The following is a 23905-nucleotide window of genomic DNA, read 5'->3' as shown; positions in this document are numbered from 1 at the left end:
CTTAAACCTCCTGCTCAGGAAAGCACGTGGGGGCTAGCGAGAAAGTTTCTCTTCCAGGAGAAGGGAGATTAAAGGTACCCAGATCCCTCTGAATGAAGAAAACTGTACTTCTTCAGGCAACTACCGTACCTTCTGGAAGCACGCTGCGGGAACGGAAAAGGAACTGAGAGGGCACACTCGCTCTGAAAATTTGAAAGCCTTGATGACTCTGCTTTCTCACACCTGCGGCTCACCTGCGCATCCCCCAGAGCCTGAAACACCATCGCTTTCTCCCCTTCCTGAATTAGTTACACTTTTCTTAAATTTTCAAGAGTCTCGAAACCTCTCGTAGGCCGCCGTTCCTTCCCACGCCCAGCAATTTTCCAGCTCCCGGGACCTCTCTTAGATACGTTATTAATAATAGTTGTTGTTTAATAAGGAAAGGGGAAATGCCGGGGCGACCGCGCGGCTCCGAAGCGCGTTTCCGTCCCCGCGCCCGGCTCGGCTCGCTGTGGCCCTGCCAGGCTGCCGTAGCCGGCCTCGCGCGTTCCCAGCGTGGCGAAGGGCTGCTGTCGGCGGGACTTCCGTGTTGGCGGGATTCTGAACGCTGCCATGGCTCAGACCGTGCAGAACGTTACATTGTCCCTCACTCTGCCCATCACGTGCCACATTTGCTTGGGGAAGGTAATGGGTACGGCTAGGAGACGGGGCTGGGGACCGAATGCCCGCGGGGGCCGAGCGAGGCCCGGGGCTGGGCGGGGACGCGGCGGGAGGCGCCGGGATGCCCGGGGAGGCTGAGCTGCGGGCTCCTGGGCGGCGGGAGGCCGGTCCTGGGGGACGCGGGGACGACCCGGGTCGATGGGCTCCTCCGGCGCCTCTCGGAGCGGGCCTGCAGCCCGGGTGTGGGCGGCCTGCGGCGGCCTCCGCCGGCCTGCCAAGAGCGGGTTCGTCTCCGCGCCGCAGTGTCCATCCTCCTCTGCAGCCTGGGCGGCGGGCAGCGCAGGAAAGCGGGGCTCCCGGGAGCCTCCTCCGAGCCCCCCGATCTCCCGTACACCAGGGAGATGGTTCGAGGGTCCTCGGTCCGTGTTTAAGGTCTTTCCCTTTTCTCGTCCTCGTCTGGAGGATGGCTTCTGCCCTGGGTTAAAATTTGAGAAGTAAATGATGGTAGCTGCCCCCCACTCCCCTCTGTACAGTCGAGAATGAGAAGCGTGGTCTTAACTCGGAGATGGGGTCAGTCACAAGAGGCAAGAGGTGCCCACGGGTTTGTGAAACTATATGGAGAAAGTAGTTTGGTGTTGGAAGCGGAGTTTTGAATATTCTCATGCATTCATATACCCTTTCATTTCCGTTTGTGCCTCTGATTCAGTTTTTAAAGAGCGTGCCTTTACCGAGTGGTTCAAGAACGGAAAACTGGAACAATTCCTTTCCACCCTGGTTTGCGTTTTTTTGTATGTAGTTTGCCTGAGAAAATAGGCCGCAATTTATAGCCCTGGGGGGAAAAAAATGAGTGTCAGCCAATGAGATCGCCCATTTTAGATGTTGAAGGTTCAGCATAGATTTGCCAGTTCAATAAATAAAAGCAAGTTAGGATTAGAATCCTAAGACAGAGTCAGAGTAAAAGGCGAGTGAAGTAAGTGCTTGTGCTGTGAGAAAGAATGGCTTGCTTCATCTCTGTGGCAAGCTGAAGAGTGGCTTCCACACGGTGCTATTTGACCTGGGCAGTTGGTGGATGTGATCTATATTTTCTTTATACCCATACATTTCATCAGTGCCATCATTTACTTCTTTCAAACATATGTCTGTTTTTGTTTACTTCCAGATTATTGTTTATTTACCTTGCTCCAGGGCATAGCTTTTTTTAAAAAATTGAATACAATTCAGGCGTTGCCAATTATAGTCTGTACCATTTGTTTCCTTGCATCTTAGTTTCACAGCTAAAAATATGTTTAGTTGTATCAACCCCATTAACTTTTGGAAGGATTTGTGTGGTCTTGTTCAGGAACATTGGTGAATATGTAGTTTCTTGATTGCCCCAAGGGGAAAACCAATGGCATCTGATTGGTGGATTCCAGAGCTGCTGCTGGCTAAATTTCCTAAGATATACAACACAAAATTTCTTCAGTGTAGAAAAGTGTTAATTAGTACCCCAAATAAGAAAACCCTACCTAAGCCAATATAGTCCTAGTCAGTGAGCCCAAGGTAGTAGGGCGATTAATGAAGAAGAACTTTAAACATAACTCTCAAATACATTTGCAGTTTTAAGAAGAGGATTTGCTCATTCAAGAGCCAAAGTTACATTATAGAGAGACTGAAGCTGAGTGTGCTGACACATGCCCTTAGGCCCAGACTGGGAAGGCAGAGACAGGCAGATCCTTGAGTCAATGCTAGTCTGGCCTGCAGGTTGAGTTCCAGGACAGTTAGGGCTATATAGAAAACCCTTGTAATAAAAAAGGGGTTGGGGGCTGGAAGGAAGGAAAAGAGACAGGTTGTAGAGTTAATCTTTGCACCAAAGACTGCCCTTTCCTGTCCATTCAGTACGAAGAGCACAGAGTTATACTTTACTCTTTCTTCTCTGTCTTTTCTTCACCATCTTAGAAATAGTATCTTATGATGCTTAGTATTTCAATATGTGTAACCCTAAAGTGTTTGATATTTTACATGTCACTTAAACTTTGCCATTGTGACCCTGCCTTTTTATATTTTTATTGCTGGAAATCTCATTGAGAGAAATTTTATCGTAAAGACTAATCACCTGGGCAAAGTTATAACTTCTGTGTTCTTAAAAGTGTTAATCCTGTGCATGCTTGGCTACTTTATATGGTGGCAACTGGGGAGAGGAACATGAGCAAACAAGAACTGAAGGACTACTATATTCTTTGTACTTTGTACTTTGAGAACAATCAAAAAAAATCTTATTTTTAAGTTAGTGTTTGAATTACTTACTTTTTGTTGCCCTGATAAAAACACCAGGAACAAAAGTGACTAATGGAAGAAAGAGTTTGCTTTGTGCTGGTTGGGGCGGTATGGGTGTAGGCCACCAGAGCAGAACGTAGAGAGACGGAGTGAAGTGGAAGTAAGGTGATACTGTATGTTCTCAAAGCCTTTCCTGGTAGTCCACCTACTCCAGTAAGGCCCACTTCTTAGAGGTTCCTTAGTCTTCCCAAATAGTGGGACCAGCTGCAGTCCAAGTATTCAAATACCCAAGTTTATGGGGACATTCAAACCACTACATTCCACTTCCTGCCTTCAATAAGCTCATGGCCATGTCATAACACAAATGAATTTACTACAACTTTTAATGTCCTCATGGCCTTTTGCTATCTCAGCAGTGTTTAAAAATCCAAAGTCTCTTCTGAGACTCAAGGCAATCTTTTAACTGTGACCCCTCTATAATATAGAACTTAAAGAATACATATTTCCAACATAAGATGGTAAAGACTGTGCATTACCATCCCTAAGTGGAGGAATGGGACATAGTGAAGAAATACTAGACCAAAATCCAGCAGGACACACACTCTTGTAGCTCTGTGTCCAGTGTCTGAGAGTTTAGTATCAAAAGACTTAGACGGCCTACCTCCCCCAGCTTTGCTGCCTGCAACATACATCTCTCCTGAAGTAGTACCCCTCCCTGAAAGCAGCTCTCCTGGCAGATGTCTCATGGTGTGGACATCTCTAATATCTTGGGTTCTTCGCTCACAGTGGGCTCACAGAAGGCTCTCTAGCCCTCTCAACTTCCCTACTAGGTGTTGCCTGGCTTTAGTGCATCTCTGAAACAGTAGAGGAAGAACTCATGACTCCCTTACTCTTTAACTTTTGTGCCTCCAAAGACAGTACCACATAGAAGATAACCACCAAATTTTGCTGCCAGCTTGGGATGAACCCTCAACCCACTTGCCCACATTAGCAGCAGCTTTAGTATATTGAAGCAGTGGCTTTCTAGGAGAAAGCCACCCCTTAGGCTTTCTCCATTTATGTGTTTGGGTAGAGTCCTGCCCTCAGAGCTTCCTTCCCATTGTTCAGTGCAGAGCAGAGGCCTCTCCTTAATGCCGATCTCTTTAACAATTGCGGCCTCACTTTCAGCACAAGCCTTGCCTGTAACTTTTTCTCTCCAAAATGTACAGTTTTAGAATTTTTTGTGCCCACTTGTTCTGTTCATTGTGGAATTATGAGTTTTAGTAATAACCATACCACAGCTCCACTCTTATGCTATCTTGAAATTTCCTCTGCCAAGGAAATTTCTTTAAATTTAATTCAGGCAAGTTTTTAGGGCATGGATAGAGAAGGCAGCTAAAGTTTTGGCAAAATATCCCCCAAAATTCTCTAGTCCATCTCTGAAATCTCTTGAGCCAGTCTTCTAGAGTCCACATTATTCTTGTCACTATTGTTTTCTAGGCTCTTATAAGGAAGACCTTTTAATGTTTGCTGATAGCAGTCTACTACTTTTGTTTGTTTTTATTTTTGTTTTTTTGAGACAAGGTTTCTCTGTGTAGCCTTAGCTGTCCTGGAACTTGCTCTGTAGACCTGGCTGACCTCAAACTTAGAACTCAGAGATCCACCTGCCTTTGCTTCCCCAGTGCTGGGATTAAACTTGACTGCTTTTATAGTCCAAAGTTTCACAGTCCACCATACTTACAAAGGGGGGTGGGGAGAGAAAAGAGAAAGCAAAACAATTGGGTTCTTTACAGCAATACCCTGTGTCTCCTGGTACCTGTATTAATTTTTGTTGCTGTGCTAAAGCACCATGACCAAAAGTGACCTGTGGAAGAACAAGTTTATTTTGGCTTATCGTTCCAGCGGGAGATACCATGATGGCAGAAATGACAGGGCAGGAGTGGTCCAATCAGGAAGCTGAGAGATCACATACTCAGCAGGAAGCAAAGAGAGTCACTTGCAATTGGGCCAAGGCTGTAAACTCTCAGGATCAGTGATGTGTTTTCTCTTGCATGGCTCTACTTCCTAAAGCTTCCATAACCTTTAACACAGAAGTTCCCCAAACACAGTGCCAGTAGCCATGGTCCATGTGTTCAGTTCTGTGAACCTGTTGGAGGCATTTCCCTTTCAAACCACCACAGTATCTAAAGTAATAGAGTTCATGTTTTGGTTTTTTTTTTTTTTTTTCATTTTCCTCTTGGCTCTTTTCTCCCCAAATTGTCCCTCCTGCTTTTGTGCCATGTGTATTCTATAACCTCCCTTTTCTATTAAGATCTTTCCCTCACTTTTCATGTGCTATTTCCTATTTCCTTACTTATACAGACATAATTTAAATCTAGATTTCACACATGAAAGAACACATTTTGTATTTTATTTTTGCTTCTTTCTCCTAAGCATAATAATGTCCAGTTCCATCTATATTCCTGTAGAATGTGACTTCATTTTTTTGTTGTAACTTAGTAAAATTTAGTTTTGTATGAATATCCTATTTACCCATTCGTCTGTTGATGGACATATGAATTGGTTCCGTATCTTAACTATTAGGAATATTACAGCAGTAAATGTGGATGTTCAAGTACCTCTGTAGTATGTTGACTTAGAACCCCCCTTTTATATATTCCAGTAGGACATGTGGGTTGTGCAGTTCTAATTTTAGTTTTTGAGGAACCTTCAAAAGCAGTGACTTGTGCAGTGCTTACCAGTCACATTGTACCAGCAGTCTATAACGGCTGTCACTAGCGTCTGTCGCGCCTGTTCCTTGCTGATGCCGCTCTGGCAAAGATGGACTGTCGGAGCAGCTAGGTATTCACTTCCTGAAGGCGTAGAATGGGAAACACTTTCAAGTATATATTGGCCATTTTTATTTAAGAACTGTCATGGCATTTCATTAGCCCATCCACTGATTGGATGACTTGTTTTTGTTTGTTTGTTTTTGTTTTTGGCGTTTAGTTTTTCCAATCCTTTATATATTCTGGATATTAATGCTGTGTCTGATGTATAGTTGGCAAAGACATTTTTCCTTCTATACTGTCTCTTCACTCTGGTGATTGTTTCCTTTGTTATTTACAGGCTTCTTATTTTCATCTGTCAGTTCTTTGGATTACTTCCTGTGCTGTAGATCTTTTAAGAAAGTCCTTGATTGTGCCTATATTTTAAATATATTTCTTATATTTTTCTCTAGCATTTTCAATTTTTCATGTCTTTGATTCATTTTGAATTGATTCTGTATGGAAGGGTAGAGTTATAGATCTAATATGATTTGTCTGCATATGGCTATTCAGTTTCCCAGCACCAGTATGTTTTTGACACTTCTGTTGACATTAGGTAGCTGATTGTCTCAGGGAGTTGGCTTGGAAGTTTCAGAAGCCCTTGTCACGTTCCTCACTGTGATGTTTGTTGATTTAACCTCTGAAACGGTAAGGAAGCCCCCAGTTAAGCCATTCCAGTTGCCTTGGTTGTGGTGTTTCATCGCGGCACCAGAAGAGCAGTGACTGTTGCACTGCAGTAGTAGTGAAGTAGGAATAACCACATTTGATATTGGCAAATGCTTAAGAACAGACGTTTCTAACCACTAAAATTATGTTACCCGAAAGAACAATTACAAATAAGGTTCGTTCACACATTTTAAAAGGAAAAGAAAATTAGGTGGCTGTTGCTGTCTGCTTCCTCTATTCTGTCTTCTGGTTTACATGTGTGTTTTTGTCCCAGTACAATATAGTCATTGTTATTATGGCTCGTTACTGTAATTTGAAGTCAGATATTATACTTCAGCACTACTCTTTCTGTTTAGGATTGCTTAAGTACCAATATCAAATATTGAGAGTGGGAAGAGTGGACACTTTTGTCTCATTTCATGGTTTTGGAGGAAATGTTTTCAGTTTTTCCTCACTTAATACATGCTGCCTATAAGTTTGTTGTGTATAAGTTTATAGTCTTGAAATATGTTCCTTTTCTTCCTAGTTTGTTTGTGACTTTTATGGTGAAGAGATAGTGAACTTTGTTATGGGTTTTTGTTTTTGGTTTGTTTTTTTCTGTCTGATAATGTGATCATGTGATTTTTTTTTTAAATCCTTAACTTGATCTGTTATATTACATTTATTGTGTATATTCATGGAACTTTGCCTTCGTAAGCTGAAATCAACTTGGTCATGATGTATGATCTTCTTAATGTGGTCTTCAATTTTTTTCCCCTAAATTTTATGTGTATGAATGTTTTGCTTGTATGTGAACTTTGTGCCTGCAGCGGTCTGGTTCCCTGGAACTGGAGTTACCAACATTTGTGATCCATCATATAGAGTAACGGTTCTCAACGTTCCTGATGCTGTGCCCCTTTAATACATGTTATGGTGATCCGCAACCATAAAATTATTTCACTGCTCCTCCATAATTCTCAAATTACTTTATTTCACTGCTCCTCCATAATCCTCAAATTACTTTATTTCACTGCTCCTCCATAATCCTCAAATTACTTTATTTCACTGCTCCTCCATAATCCTCAAATTACTTTTGTTAGGAATCATAATGTAAATATCCAACATGCCGGGTATCTGAGATGCAACCCCAAAGTGGTCAAGACCCTCAGGCTGAGAACCGCTGGTGTAGAGGCTGGGCCCAAACCTGGGTCTCCTGCAAGAATAGTGTGTCCTCTTAGCCACTGAGTCAGTACTTTAGGCCCCTTCCTGTGTTCTTGAGCAAGATTTACCAAAAAAATTTTGAGAAGTTTTGTGTTTGTGTTCATCAGTGAAATTGTCCTGTAGTCTCGTCTTTTCTCTTTTCTCTAAGGCACTCTTAGGACCAAAGTTTACAGCTATGAGAGCTCACACTAAAAGATCTTAAATAAAAAGCAAAATGATGTGCCATGAGGTCACAAAAATAAGAACAAAAGAAGGCAGCCAGAAATAATAAAGATTAGGACAAAAATTAATGAAATGGAGACTAAAGAACAATACATGAAATCACGCAAAAAGGGGTTTCTTTGAGAAGATAAACGAGATTGACAAACTCCTACCCAAATTAGCCAATTGAAAAAGAACCACTTTAACGAAGTGGATGAAGATGTTATAACAGATTCCAATGAAATCCAGATGGTTGTTTGATGTACTATAAAACTTCAATCCCCTAAACCTTCACAATCTCTAAGAAGTGCATAAATTTGTAGACACACAACGTACTGAAATTAAACCAAGATGTTATAAACAACTTAAACAGAGCCATATTAAATAATGAAACTGAAGCAGTAATCAAAAGGTCTTTATAAAGTAAAATCCCAGAAACGATGGATTCACTGTAAGGTTCTGACAACCTTTAAGAAAGAACTAATGACAATCCTCCTCAAACTGTACAACAGCAACACTCTTCATAGTTTACAGAGGAAGAGATGGGACATCAAACTCATTCTATGAAGACCGTATTACCATGATAGCAAAGCCACATAAAGACACACAGAAAAGAAGAGACTATAGGACAATTTCACTGATGAACACAAACACAAAACTTCTCAAAATTTTTTTGGTAAATCTTGCTCAAGAACACAGGAAGGGACCTAAACTACTGACTCAGTGGTTAAGAGGACTCACTATTCTTGCAGGAGACCCAGGTTTGGGCCCAGCCTCTACACCAGCAGTTCTCAGCCTGTGGGTCTTGACCACTTTGGGGTTGCATCTCAGATACCTGGCATGTTGGATATTTACATTATGATTCCTAACAAAAGTAATTTGAGAATTATGGAGAAGCAATGAAATAATTTTATGGTTGCGGATCACCACAACATGTATTAAAGGGGCATCACATCAGGAACGTTGAGAACCATTACTCTATATCACAGAAGTTCTGGGAAGGTATGTTTTTAATTTTCAATTGCTTCTAGAATTTTATAAATATCCACATTGACTCTTCAGGGACCCACTGGTTATCAAGAATGTATTGGTCAATCTTCAAGCATTTGTGTAGTTTCTTCGCTTGTTGTCTTTGTTGTTTACTTTAGTTCACTATTGATGGATGAGAGCTAAAAGATTATTTCTGTTCTTTCACATTTAAAATTTTCTCTGTGACCTAGAATGTCATCTGTTTTAGTGATGGTTACATGAACTGCTGAGGAGAATGTGTTATTCTCTTTCTATTGGCTGGAATATTCTCTAGATATTTATTCTACTTGATTGATGATATAGATTTTTTTCTCATTAATTTATTTATTCACTCTATACCCTGATCGCAGCCCCCTCTTTCCTCTCTTGGTTCCATCCTCTCATTCTTTTCCTCCCTTCCACCTCCCCTTCTCCTCAGAAAAGGGAGCCACCCCTCATACCAGCCTGCCCCAGCATATCAAGTCACATCAGGAATGAGCACATTCTCTTCCTCTAGGCCAGACAAGACACCCTGGCTAGGGGAAAGTGATTCAAAAGCAAGCAACTGTGTCCATGTCAGAGACATCCCCTGCTCCAGTTGCTAGGGGACCCTCATGAAGACCAAGCTATCCTTCAACTACTCTGAAGTATCTGTTCAGTAATGCTCACTTCATTTATGTTTAAAATTGTTGCATATGCTTGACCAATTATTCCCTTTTGTTGTATAGCAATTTCTTCCAAGTGAGAATGATTCTGGAGTTAAATAGCTCCAAGCCTTGATCCACCTGTTTGCCTTGCAGTACTGTAGATTCAGAAAGCTCCAGTCAAATACTCAAGACATCCACATCCCTCCAGCAGGAAGATCTGTACTTTGGGGCATTGGAAAGTACAAGCCTCACCCATAAAGTATTGTGGTTCTTTCCCTACTCTCATTTCATTGGGGAGACACCCCTCAAATTGAACCTTGCTCCCCCAGAGAAGGCTATATAGTCTGGGGAGTTTGGAGAAGATGGGAGAACCTGCACAGCTAAGGGACTATGAATCTGCCAGCCACACTTAGCTTTCTTTACAGGGTGGCTGGTGGTCTCTTTCCTTCAGAGGCTCTAGCTTGTTGGGGATCCCCATGGGAGAAGCTGTCATTTGACTTCTTTTATTTCTGTGCATTGCCCATCCTTTTCTTAACATTCTGTGCCATTATATCATCACTTTTGTATATTTCTGAATCTCCATTTTGTTTTTGGAATTGAGTCTATTCTTTCACTGATATTTCTTCTTAACCTGTCACATGGAGGCAGCTTCTAGCCCACCATCTTTTCTGTAGGATCATGAAGCTAACACAATACTGCCTCTGGAAATCATCACCTGATAAGAAGCCTGTACAGAGAAGTGGACTAGTTGACTTCAAAGACTCCAGCACATAGACAATAATAGCAGGTTCCAAAAGTGCAAATAATTCTTCTTGGAGCATTTTTAATGGCCTCAAGCACCCAGAGTGAAGTAGTCTGCCTGTGGTTGTTCTTTTGTATCATTTTGGTGTACTGTATGGAGAGGTAAAACTTTTTCTTTACTGTTTGACAATGAAGCTTTTGCTTTAGAAGACATTTTTTGACTTGATGAATCAAAATTTATTTTTATTATTCCTACTATCTTTCAAACAATGTACCAGATGCTAGTATAGAAAGAGCAAGGCACTACTTCTTTCCCCACTGAGATTAAGTATAATGATGAAAGTGGGAATATAACCAATTTTTTAAGCAAAACACAAACAGAAAAGTGAGCATTAAAGGGGGGAATAAGCATGCTGTTAGCAACAATGTAACCATGTAAATGTGAGAGAAACTTTTCCTGAGCTTTAAGTATGTTGTAAGCAAGAACTGTTTATTTTAGTTCATATTTTTTCTAAGCATAGAACATGGTAACAGGAGTTCATGGTACAGGAACCTGCTCTTTGGAACTAGGAAGCAGGGAGTAGAAAGAAACAGCAAGATGGGTCTCAGTAGCCTCAAGGGCACACTACAAGTGATTTTCTCAGGGTTCTACTATCTCCCAGGAGGCCACAGGCTGGGGATAAAGCCTTCAGCATGTGGGCCTTTGGGGAATATATAGCATCCAAACTATAGCATTGTATCCTTGTCCTCAATAGCTTCACATCTGTCTCAAAGCATGAAATGTGTTCAGCTCATCTCCAAGAGTCCCAAAGTTTTAACTATTCTAATATTGTTAAAAAAAATATCGTGAGACTCAGGGAAGATGTGTATGTGAGAGACACAAAAGAAAAGAACTGAAAACCAAGTTACATAATTCCAAAGTGTGGTGGTGTGAGATAAACATTTTCTTCCCAAAGGGGAGGAAGAGGAATGCAGAAAGGATTAAAAGCAAGACTGAAACCCAACGAAGCGAACATGAGAGCCTAGCACTCTACGCCAGGCATCCTGGGCACACCGCAGAATTTTATACCCAAGGAACTAGGAAGTCCTCTCTCTGTAGCCTTGCTAGGCATCATCCACATAGTCATGCTTTGGGCCTCTCTCTGCTCATTGCCTGTACTTTCCCAACATGTTTTCCTTCCCATATTTCTGGCATCTCTAACTTCCTTTTATGTATTTGGTTCCTTGGTTATACAATACTGTGTGTGTGTCTGGGTCTGTCTGTCTGTCTGCCTGCCTGCCAGCCTGTCTGACTGTCTGACTGTCTCTCTGTGTCCATATGAGTGCAGGGAAACTTATGTGAAAGAGTTTGCTAGTGTATATTATGGAACTTAAAGTAACACACAAATTAAAGAGTATTAGGTTAAGTCATTATTTTCTGAGGTAAAAATTAAGCTTACAGTAACCAAAAGGTTTGATCAAGGTTAAAAAGTGAGATACCAGGAGTTGGCCCCAGGTTTATTTTAGAACTCTGTATCTTACTGAGGTCACAGAGACTAGGGAATTGTAAGCATAGACATTAACCACGTGGACATGAGATGAAGAGAGAAAATAGGGCATATCAGATGACATGGCCCCAGACAAATGTTAGAAAGCATTGTGCCACCCCTAGTGTCTTGCCCAAATGCACTTCACTCTGATTCCATTTTTGTTACAATCACTAATCACTCTTCAGCCTTACTAAGACCTACCTACCCATTGATGCTGTGTCACCTTGTCATTGTCATACTTAAGTACCCATTTCCTTATGACCATTTGCTACCACTTTCCTTCCTTTCCCTTTCTCTTTGGCAGAACCTCAACTCTGGATAAACCAAACTCCTTATCTATTTCCTGCAGCTCAATAGTTGAAAATGCATGCCTGTGTGAATTGGTCTCACATTTCATTCACAACCACAGATCTCAAATAGGAATTAAAGAAAATTAGTTCTACTACATACCCCTAATAAACTTGCTTTTTACTTTTCAAAATAACTGCTTTACTTTCCTTTTCTCAGATTTCCTTCTCACTTTTTGCTGAGAACCTCACTTTATATTTAAAGATTGAAGTATAAGTTCCAACTGAGAAAGCTGGAACTTGAATCCCCTCTTCTTTCTCATCCTCAGATCAAACCTTTGTGTTTGGTTTCACACAACCTGCTTTCTTCAGTTGCAAAGAAGCTGATTCTCCCTCTTATGTAAGACAAAATCTTCCTGGTGCCTCGATCCCATTCCCCTTTTGGCTTCTTGAGAAATTTGCTGTCTCTAGCTATAATAGCTCTGCCCTCTCCATCACTGTGGCAGTGCTAACTGTAGTCTAATTTGTTTGCTTTCTCCTTCATATCTGAGACTTGTCTCTATTCTCTATCTTCACCTTTCATTGTATCAGCTGCCTTATGTTTTTGTTCCCATCATTTGCTGAGAAGCTTCAGTAGCAAAGCATTCCCATACAGCTTAATCCCATAGTCTTCTCCATTTCACCAGCATCTGACTGAACTTGGGCACTGCCTCCTACTGAGAAGCTCCTTTTTATTGATTTCTGTAACAGCTGCCATGTTCTTCCTGATACCACAGGCCCTGTTCTCTTGTACTTGCTCCTCTTGTACTTGCTAAGTGCCCTTTTCTTCTAGCCCTTTACCTGTCCTGGGAAGCTGCTCTAGTCCTATGCTGTCATTTCTTGTGCCAGTGACACTCAAAGCTGCCTATGCCAGACTTACCCATTTCAAATTGAGTTGGATATAAGAAATATCACATGACCAAAACATGACTTGGATTTTGACCATATATAAAAGCTGTTCCTCCTGTCATTCACATTTTACTAAATAATACATCAACTGGTGTATATTTGGTCAACACCATCCTCTAGATCGGGGATCTCTTTAATATTTAGTGTATGAGCAAATACATAGAAAATTCTGATTGCCTTTAATTGTTTCGCTGGTTCCTTTTACATAGTTTCTTGCAAAGTGGAGTATTTTGATGCCTCTTATATAATGTGTATGGTTCTATGTCTTCAGTGTTGACGTCCGTAAGTTTTCGGAGGCATGACAGGCATGCTGCTGGAGAAGTAATTGAGAGCTGTATCCTGAAATGTAGGCAGACAGACTGGGCCTGGCTTGGGCTTTTGAAACCTCAAAGTCCAGTGACATAGCCCCTCCAACAAAGCCATACCCCTTAATCCTTTCAAACAATTCCACCCCATTGAAACTAAGAATTAAGATATATGAGCCTATGGGAGCTGTGCTCACTCACACCACCATAATTACTATTATAAAAATAGTTACTAATCTGAAAAAATAACTTTCTTCATAACTGGGCTTCTTAATCTTGTGGTATAAGGTACTTTAAAAAATACTGCAGTAGAATGTGGATGGGAAGAAGGACGTAGAATAAATATGGTACTGTCTTCCTGGTATTTGGACATCTGAGGATCTTGAGAAATTTTAGAACAGAAGGATAAAATTAGAACATCTGTGAACACAGTGTGACCTGAATTTCCAGTCATGTGAAGAAAGGAGGAGAAAAGAAAGAAAAAGAGTTGTATGGTGAGATAGAAAAGGGGCCTAGGGAGAGATCCAGATTTGGCATTTTATATCAGCCAGCTTTTGTGGAAACTAATTGTTCTTACCAAGACCTGACTCAATACCTACTTCTCAACACATAATCCTAGTGGTCCTAACACCTCATTCCAGTATATTGGGAAATGAGTAATGACAAACCACATCAAAATCACAGCAAATCTTTTTGTAATGCTTATTAGATGGTTGTTGGTACTTTATGCTATAGTGAAAAATTCAGTCATCAGACTAATGATTCTGTCATCCTAAATCCTGAGAAAAAAGGTCCCAGACTTTTAGTGAATAGAAAGCATTTTCCTTTTTGTCCGTGAATGTTAAATATATAATAAGCATCTCAGGTTAAAGTTGCAGTCTCCATGACCAGCTCTGTCAGCTTGCTTCTCTGCCCTATAAAACAGTGTAGTCAAGAGAAGCGTCATTTCAATTCCCAGTTATTCTCGCCTCACCCCCTACTCAACTATATTTGAAATGAACAATTTGTTTGTTATAAACAAAGCCATATTGCAGATCCAGTTATGACAGTTTCCCTGAACTAAAAGTGATGTTTCTTCTTTCAAAGGTACGTCAGCCTGTCGTATGCACCAACAACCATGTGTTTTGTTCCGTTTGTATCGACTTGTGGTTGAAGAATAACAGCCAGTGTCCAGCCTGCAGAGTCCCCATCACTCCTGAAAATCCTTGTAAAGAGATTATTGGTATGGGTCCATTTTATATGTGCATAAGAATAGATTTAAGCAGTTTATAAATATTTTTTTTTGTTTGGGGGAAGACTGATACAAAGTTTTTACCATTACAGGTTAACATCATTTTGGGTTCATTAGTAATTATATATAGTGTGTGTAGTGGAGGGGACTGGGAAGGACCCTGAAATAATGCTCAGGCCACATGCAGCTTACATCCTTACATGCCTGGAAACAGAAGTGTTAATGGTTTAAAGTCACAGGTGCTGAGAAGGGAAAAGGAAAAATAAAGGGTCAGAGGGTGTAGGAAGGAAGGTGTGGAACTGAGGAGCGATTGATGAAGCAGGTGACCTTTAGGTGACCTTTGTGCATGGGAATGGTGTGCCCAGAGTGTGCTTTAGGAATGTTGCCTGGGCAGTGCTGTGTGGGATGCACGGTAGAGGAGAGAAGAAATGTAGATAGGCAGATTGGAGATGCAGGTCCAGTTAAGGAGGATGTGAAGTCACTGCAGGTTTAACAAGAAAAAATGGTGACATATTAGGAGAAGTAAGAGTAGTTTCAAGCAGTAGCTAGGAAAATAATGTGTTCAGAGAGACTCTTGGTGTTTTATTTTTACTTTAGAGAGTACATTTTTGTTTTTCTTTAGTAAACATTAAGTGAGTCTATAATTAGCCATAGGTAGACAGTAGCCTTCAGTAAACATATTTTTGGTTGTAAGCCTAGCCTTTAATGGCTAAACCATCTCTCCAGCCTATCTTTCAAAAAACTTAAGTAGTTGTAGTGGCCTAAAATTAGAGGAAATTGTCTTAAATACTGTTTGTGATAGAAATATAAAGGAAGATACATGACAGAGAGCAAACAACTGAGTGATACTTTGGGACCAGAGTTGGCTTCAGAGCTTCTGTTGTGGCCACAGGGGTGAAGTCTGGGAGAAGGCTCATCCTCTGCTATTTTGCTGTCGATGGAGTCAAACTCTTTACACGTAGACCTACTTCACTTCAGCAAGAAGTCAGATCTTTGTGTAAAATGACAGTATTGATAATCAAAGTAGCTTAATATTTTTCCTTAGCTTTTCATCACATCTCTTTCTGCTTCATTTATTCCTATATAAATAATATGAATGAACTTTCTGAAGTAAAATATTCCATTCATTCTTGTGTTTGGATAGGCTGTCCTAAAAAAACAAAACAAGAAAAACAACTATAAAATGCTTCTGCTATCATGCTGCGAACAACAAAGGCAGTAACCCCATGATTAGTTCAGAGCTCTCTAAAATAATTCATCTTGGATATATTTCTCACAAGTTGGGGTACACAGATAATGTTAGGACTCAGTCCATTTTAAGTGGGTCATTAGAATCAGTAAGAATTGTGTCACCAGTACTCAGACTTGTTTTAATTTCTTGGTTTTATGTGTGTGTATATATATACATACACACATAAAATATAAATACACATATATATTGGTTGTTTTGTTTAAATGTAGTGATTGGCTTTATTATTTAATGATTGTTTTTAGATTTGTTTTTAGATTTGCTATTATTACTTGCTAGTTTTAGATTACCATTATTCAAAATTGGTGAATTATTTCTATGTAGCCATTTCTTCCATTGACTTTGTTATGGTAAGTTATATATGTAAGTAAACAAAATGTGATATTTAATTGAAGGGATTTCTTATGATGTTAATTTTTTCTCCTAAGGGTTAATGAAGAGAAAGGCCTAAATGGTAACTCTAAATGATCCCAAAGTCCCAGTTAGTCCTTGACTCTTTTTTCCCCCATAGGAGGAACAAGTGAAAGTGAACCTATGCTAAGCCATACAGTCAGGAAGCATCTTCGGAAAACCAGACTTGAGTTACTCCATAAAGAATATGAGGTAAATAATACTGAAGTTTAAAATGGTTTTAGCAGTGAACTTAAGGTAAAAACTGATGTAAGTCCACATACATTTTAGAGCCTATTCCTATGAAATTTTGATGATTTTATTTTTTCTCAGGTCTTTTTTTGGGCGTGGGGAGGGATCAGGGTTGTTTGATTGTTTTTTGAGATCGTTTAGATATTTCTGCCTTTGCTTTTCAAGATTACACACATTCACCACCATTCCCAGGCTGAAACCTTTAGTGCCAATCTAAACATATTTGATAAATTCTCCTTTTCTATTTTAAATAAAGGAATGGTTTTAAGTAAAAGATGGATGACTAGGATTTCATAGAAAAGGAAGAAATAGAAACATTTTTCTTTTTTCCTTTTTCTTCTTCAAAATTGTTTTTATTTTATGTGTATAAGTGTTTTGTTTGCATGTGTGCCAATGTACCACGTGAGTACTAGGTATCTGAGGTCAGGAGAGGGTATTGGATCCCCTGGGACTAGAGTTGCAGGTGGTTGTAAGCTTCTGTGTGGGTGCTGGGAATCTTAAACCCAGGTCCTCTAGAAGCCGATGTTCTTAAATGCGGAGCCATTTCTAGCCCCTCTCCTTTTCTTTTTTTGTTTTTGTTTTTTGAGAAAGGGTTTTTCTTTGTAGCCTTGGCTGTCTTGGACGCCCCATCCTTTTTAAAACTCTGTGTGTGTGTTTCTTTAGCAATTTGTGTCTCCACAATCTTTTTCTTAAGTTTATTTATTTATTCACTTTATATCCATTTGTAGCCCCTCCCTCTTCTCTCCCCTGTCCCACCCTCTCTCTCTACTTCCCCACACCCTCTCCTTTTCTGCAGTCATTTCATATAGTTGCTTCTTCTTTTTTTTTTTTTTTAAGAGCAATTTAAAAAGCCTACCTAGGAAACACAATTGATTTGTTATAGATTGGCCAATGATTATAAACTTGACTGGTTCTGGTACACTAATGAGCTTTGTGTAAACACGGTATTTCTGATTTCTGTCTAATGGTGACCGAGCAGACTGACTTACATGAAGGTAGGATTTTTCCAAGTGAGTTTATGCTACTGGAATAAATATGCATTTCCACAGCAAACATTAGGCCCTATTATCATTTTATCATCACTAAAAGAGGGATGGAGATTTTGTATATGTATGTAAAAGTGTATACTTATATACATGGTCTAGTTTTATAGAAATCTCCCTTTTTAACAGGTGAAGAAAAGCTTTTATCGGGGGTGAAGAAATACATGTGCAGTAAACACAGAAAACCCTGTACAAAGCAGAGCGGGACTTGTGAAAGTCCTGCAAGTTTTGACCATTTCTGGAGGGCTAAGACTCTGAAGGCTCTCATCCCCTAGTTTAGAGTTTGAAGAACAGAATGGCTGATTGTTACCACAACTGTTTTATAAACATCATATAATAGAAAATGTCTGAGTTCAGCTCAGTACGTGGAAGTGGCGTCAGCAGCCTCAGAGACTCTTGTAATACCCTGCAGCACAAGTGATGGAGTAAATGCTCATTCCGGCATGTGTTTCCCACTTTGCGAGTGTATAAATGCATGTTTGCGTATTCATTGCCGTCTTAACTTACAGAACGCAAGTGCTTATCCTGGGTGTGCTGGCTCACACCTTTAATTGCAGCACTTTGGAGGAAGAGGCAGGCAGATGTCAGAGCCCAAGGGCTGCCTGGTCTATATAGTGAGTTCTAGTAAAGCCAGGGCTACATAGACCAGTGCTTCTCAACCTTCCTAATGCAGCAATGCTTTAATACAGCTCCTCATGTTGTAGTGACCTCAATCATAAAGTTACTTAGTTGCCATTTCTACTTTTGCTACTATGTGAACCATAATTTAAATATCTGATATACAGGGTATTATCTGATACGCAACCCCTGTGACAGGGTCATTTCACTCCCAAGTTGAGAGACGCTGGCATAGAGAGACACTGTCTCAAAAAAAAGTTGGAGTGGGGGAACATGACTTCTTTTAGAATGCTATTAAATATATTACAATTTAAAAATAGTAAATAGTACTATAACAAACCTAAAATGCACTCTTACATAATAAATAAATGTTATAAGATACTCATCAGAGAGAACATTTACCTAAGTCTGTGTTCTCTTCAGAATACCTTAAAATGGCTAATTTTTAATAAGTAGATTTTTTTTGGCCAGGCTAAAGTTAAGACATTCTCAACCTGATGATGGAAAACAAAAGAATAAGAGAAGTAAGAGTGCTGGAGCTCATTTTTTTTTAAAACTCAGGAAGCTATTCTTTGATAACTCATTCATCCCAACATAACAGCATTAACTCATTCTTGAGGCCCTCCTGGCCAAATCACCTCTTGATGCTCTTCCCTTGTAGTGTTGTCACATGGCAGCTGCATTTCAGCAGGAGACAGTGTAGGACATGACAAGCACTGACATTTTCTGACAGACTTTAACAGTCTCAGATGAGGATGGTGTGTCCATTACAGATGAATAAGTAGTATTACTATCCCACATGGTTGCAATCACATTCAAGAACAGCAGTTCCAGAGTAAAAAAGCAGGTATTTGGAATAGCTCTGACTAATGGTTGAAGACCCACTGTTATCAATCTGTGATTAAAAGTGGGAGGATTTTATTCTTACTTCAAACATAGAAGGAAAAAACAACAACAACATCATCTGGGCACAGTGGCACACACCTGTAATCCCAGCACTCTGAGAGGCAGAGGCAGGTGGATCTCTATGAGTTCAAGAACAGCCTGGTCTACAAAGCGAGTCTAGGACAGCCAAGTATACACAGAGAAACCCTGTCTCAAAAACAAAAACAAAAAAACAATCAGTCAGTTAATCAGTCAAACAGACAAACAAAATTCTGGTTGACTATTTTGACAAGCATTTTTAAAATTTCTTTCTAAAGCAAATAACATGCTTCAAATTTTTCTACTGAATTGGTATCTACATTTTTTGTTGTTGAAATTCATGTGTTTTTTTTTTTTATTTTATTTTCTTGATGATACCTTAAACAAAATCAAAGGGTTATGGCATTTTTTTGAAAAACCAGCACTGTCTTTAAATTAATATGTAATTAGTGTTACCAATCTTTATGAGAGTCAAAATACATTTTGAGAATATAAACTGACTTTTTCCTCACAAAGCTTGTTATGATATATAAAGGGCCCATGTATCCCTCAAAGTTGGAGTGTAATATTGAAGAACACATTGATTCTGGCTTATCACACATAAGCCATTAGCATAGCTGGTTTAACACACATAAATCATTTGTCTCTATCTGATTTTTACCTTTCATTCTTTTTCAGGATGAAATAGAGTGTTTACAGAAAGAAGTAGAAGAACTTAAAAGTAAAAATCTCAGCTTAGAGTCACAGATCAAGACTATTCTGGATCCCTTAGCCTTGATGCAGGGCAGTCAAAATGAAGACAAACATCCAGCAACAGATAATCCAAGTAAAATTGACCCAGAAACAGTAGCAGAGTGGAAGAAAAAGCTCAGAACAGCCAATGAAATTTACGAAAAAGTAAAAGATGATGTGGATAAGTTAAAAGAGGTAAGTTGTAGTCTTGGAGAAAAAATTTATCATTCTTATTTTTAAAGTTCTGCAATATTTTAAGTACTTCCAAAAGTATAAATAGCCATATACCTTCACTCACCATTAGCTAATTTGTGAGAGCAGTACTAAGCCCTGGATGAGCATTTCAATGCAAGAGGAAAACGTACTCTCATTAGCTGTCAGTGGCTGCCAAGAACTATCAGGAGGTTCCATTTGTGACTATAATGGGAGATGCGGTAGCGCTTCTGTATGAGAGTGCTTCTGCTGGAAGAGTTTGATCTGCTTGAAGCATGTGATGCTGTTCCCCCTTCCTTGGGATTTGCCTTAATTTTTTTAAGCTTACAGAAGTGGCTGACTTATGTGCATTTAAACAAGCATATCTGTTTCCCTACTTAGCTAAGAAACATTTGTTTGCTTGTTTTTTGAGGCAAGATCTCAATATATAGCTGAGGCTTGTCTGGAATTTGCTACGTAGCCCAAGCTGGCCTCAAACCAGCCATCCTCCTGCCTCAGATTCCTAGTGTTAGGATTACTGGTATGTACCTCTGTACACACCGGAACAAAAGTTTTTAACCAGATTTTTTTCTAGCACTACTATTATCTGATTTTGAAAGCTGAATATGAATACATATTAAAAATTTTTTAACTAATACACAGAAAGCTGGGAACACCTACTTTAGAACACTTATGGAAAAAAGTAATGTGGTAGATGAGGCTGATTCATTTTCCTATTTGTCTACCCTCCAACAAGATAAAGGGAATACTAGTTGGGGAAGTAAACAAATTTTTAGGATTTTTTTAAATTTTGCAAGGAGATAAAGATGCATGCTCTTAGTACTAGAACAGTGACAGGTATTATATTGCTTTCTGGAACAAAGATAAGCCTTTAGCTTGACTTCAGGATTATCTGCTCTGGAGTACAGTAGTGCTAAATGCATATGGTTTTATGGCACTCATTTCTGCAGCTGCCCTTTTAACCTTTCTGTATTCCCTTAAAATGCTATTCTTATTCTGAATTACTGTATCCTAAGTCGTGAAATCGTTAATGGACTCCCTTTGATATTTTACAGAAGAACCACTGCATATTAGCTCTCATAGCTTCAGTGAGGTTAAACAGTAGAGAAACATCTTCAACTCAGTGTAAACCACTCTCCATATACAAAACAAGTGCTCTGTGATTCGTAAAAGGCAATACGAAAGGAAGAGGGAAACTGCTTTCAGAAAAAACGAAAATACATACATAATTCACTAAATTTTAATGGGGGAAGTATGCAGTTTCATTTGTGTGTTAGCAGCCAGCCTTAGTGTAAACATGTTACCTTTATTGAAAGGTAATAACAATTAAAAGGAATGACATCAGAGTAGTTATACTATTATTAATCAGTTTCTCCTGTGACTTCCATGCCTTTCGTGAGCCACCAGCAAGCTCTATGTGATCTTCTATAGTTACTAAGTCTTTGGCAGAGATACTTCTTAGAGCATGAAGCTCTATGCAGAATCCACTCTAGCCTTATAATGTCACTATGTGTAATATATGAAAAGAATACTATATAAAAACACAGTTATTTTTAAATTCAGTGGTTGTTGCCGTCCTAAGAAATCACAATTATTTGCGATATTTAATCAGCCTGTTTGGCATGCCCAGTGAGAGTATTGGGTAATAGGCTATAAATGAATAACACTGACTACAGAGACAAAATCGCAAATATGAAGTGTAAATAATTTTGTAAATCAGATGCAGGAATGCAAACCATTTAGTAAAGTACAACTTGGTGTGGGCAAATGGACTTCTGATGCTTCCTGGATTCGGTTGAGTTTGGAAACATGAGAGATCATTAACAGTCAAAGTTGAGAATGCACAATAATTACGATCTTTGATAGTACCAGGTACTATCAGTACGCAGAACTCTACTGTTTGTAGCCTTTATTTGCTTCTATAAGCTATTCAGCCTGTAAGAAGTCTTTGAAAACCACAGGACTGCTAAGAGACCTTGAAGCACACTAATAGTGATAGCTGTTTTAGGAGATGGGGGCAGGGAAGGAAACCAAGTGAGTTCTAATTTAAGCTTGTTGTTATCATCAAAAAAATATTCACTAAGTGCCTCCTTTTATGGTGCTATGCTTGAAAGCTTAATTCATTGTTTGTGTATATGAGGGAGTAAATGGCTTTCCTTATATCATCAGGGGGCAGAAGCGGTATCTGTCAGTCACTTAAAGAATTAACCCTCCACCATCCTGGTTTGTGTGCATCTGTGAAGGGGAGGAGCTGCTCAGAGCCCAAAGTGGACCTGGATGGGTATAAGTAAACCAGCACAAAAGGAAATTGGATAAGTTTAAGTAAGGGCGTAGGCTGCAAATGAGCATTCTCCACCCTCCTTTTCTTAGGACTGTTGAGGCACACTTGTATGTAAGTAGGTAAGTGGTACATTATGGAAGTTACTCAGAAGCACAGGTCAAGTTTTTTAACACATATATTTTAAAAACTTCCTAGGCTGCCCTTTCTTTTTTTCTGGTTGTAATTCTTTGACTCCTCAGCAGTGAAAATAAATGTTCTAGCTATTTTCCATACTGAGTGAATAAGTTATGTGGCAAATGTATACGGTTAAACTTTTGTTAATAATACACAAATGCAGTAGTAGGAATTTAAATAAGAAAGTTTTAAGAAAATTCTAAAGTCTAAGAACATTAAGTTTTTTTTAAAGCTACCCATGATACTGAGCTTTTAGCTTCTCTCCCTTCTTCTTGGGACAGGCTAATTTTCAGGTGAGCCACTGAATGTTTTTAGTAATTTTTTTTTTTTTTTTTTTTTTTTTGTACAAATCAAGGGGAGAAAAGGTCATGCTTAAAGGACTTTTTCTTACATATGTATGTCCAGGGACAATTGGTGGAACTTACAAGAAAATACTGCCCAAAATTTTAAGGATATCAGTTGGAAGACAGAGAATAAGAAAGAAAATAAATTACTTACTCATGTTAGATTTATTACTAGAGAAGTGTTTTTAAGTAGTAACCAAGAAATTAGTTTCATGGTTTAAGAATTAACTCTTTAACATTAGTTTGTAAATACTGCTTATGATGTAATCTTATATTGTTTAGAGCATTCAATTATGGTAAAATGAAAAAAAGAAACATATATTTGCCATTAGCATGGTCCCTTGGTGGCTTTGAGCTAGCTAACTAACACAGCTTTATTTCCCTGAGCACAGGATTTAGAAAGTGCTTGGGGAACATAAATTTTAAATGCCTAGTTGTATTTGCAGTTTCACACTATTCCCACTGGTGATTTTACATTTCTGAGGGCTGTGTCAGGTATTCAATTTTCTGATATTGCTGTAAGAATTCAGATGGCTCATGTCATAATTTTTACAAGGTACTTGTGTTAACTTGTAATTATTTTTTTAACTTTTTTTTTTTTCAGGCAAATAAAAAATTGAAGTTGGAAAATGGTGGCCTGCTGAGGGAGAATTTACGACTGAAGGCTGAGGTGGACAACAGATCTCCTCAAAAGTATGTATCTCACAGGGCTAAGTCACTGCCTGTTAGTGCCTCTAAGCCAACTCTCTGACAGATTGTGCTTTCCGTTTGCCTCATCAATTAGGAGAGTTGAATGTTCTGAACGGCAAGTGAAAGCCTTAGTTTCAGTTGAGACTAATTTAGAAGGATTTCATTCTTAACTCTTCCTTCTTTGATGTATAAAAATGTTGTTGCATGACACGTAAGACAAGTGAGCCTTCACTTGGCTTTACATATAGCTGTTTAATAGTGCTAATGAATACTGAGATGAAAACAGTGCCCTTTAGCCGTTCTCTGAGATAATCTGGATAATAGTTGATTGTTCATGTAGTGCATTCTCTGTCTGGCACAATAGGAGGTAACTTACATTACTACTCACAAGTTTGAGGACGGAGGCACAGAGAGATTAGATTCACTATTCTTTTTTTAATTTGTTGTTTTATTAATAACAGTTTATTCACTTTGTATTCCAGCGATAGCCCCTTCCCTCATCCTCTCCCAACCCTACCCTCCCTCATCTCCTCCCATGCCCCTCCCCAAGTCCA

At 39.3% G+C, this 23905-nt stretch overlaps 1 protein-coding gene across 1 annotated transcript in view; it reads left to right on the top strand.

The window, feature by feature from the left end:
• Positions 1-560: 560 nt before the first annotated feature.
• Positions 561-23905, top strand: part of Obi1 (ORC ubiquitin ligase 1) — a 49994-nt gene continuing 26649 nt past the window's right edge. Inside the window, exons 1-5 of the mRNA XM_055610003.1 lie at positions 561-663; positions 14297-14432; positions 16202-16293; positions 19596-19844; positions 23266-23354. Coding sequence (XP_055465978.1) covers positions 592-663; positions 14297-14432; positions 16202-16293; positions 19596-19844; positions 23266-23354 — 638 coding nt within the window. The 5' untranslated portion in view covers positions 561-591. The remainder of the gene's footprint in view (positions 664-14296; positions 14433-16201; positions 16294-19595; positions 19845-23265; positions 23355-23905) is intronic.

The sequence above is a fragment of the Psammomys obesus genome, unplaced genomic scaffold, assembly GCF_907164565.1.
Source record: "Psammomys obesus unplaced genomic scaffold, mPsaObe1.curated_primary_1811, whole genome shotgun sequence".
In the NCBI taxonomy this organism is placed as follows: Eukaryota; Metazoa; Chordata; class Mammalia; order Rodentia; family Muridae; genus Psammomys; species Psammomys obesus.
This window is presented reverse-complemented; position numbering and strand designations above follow the sequence as displayed.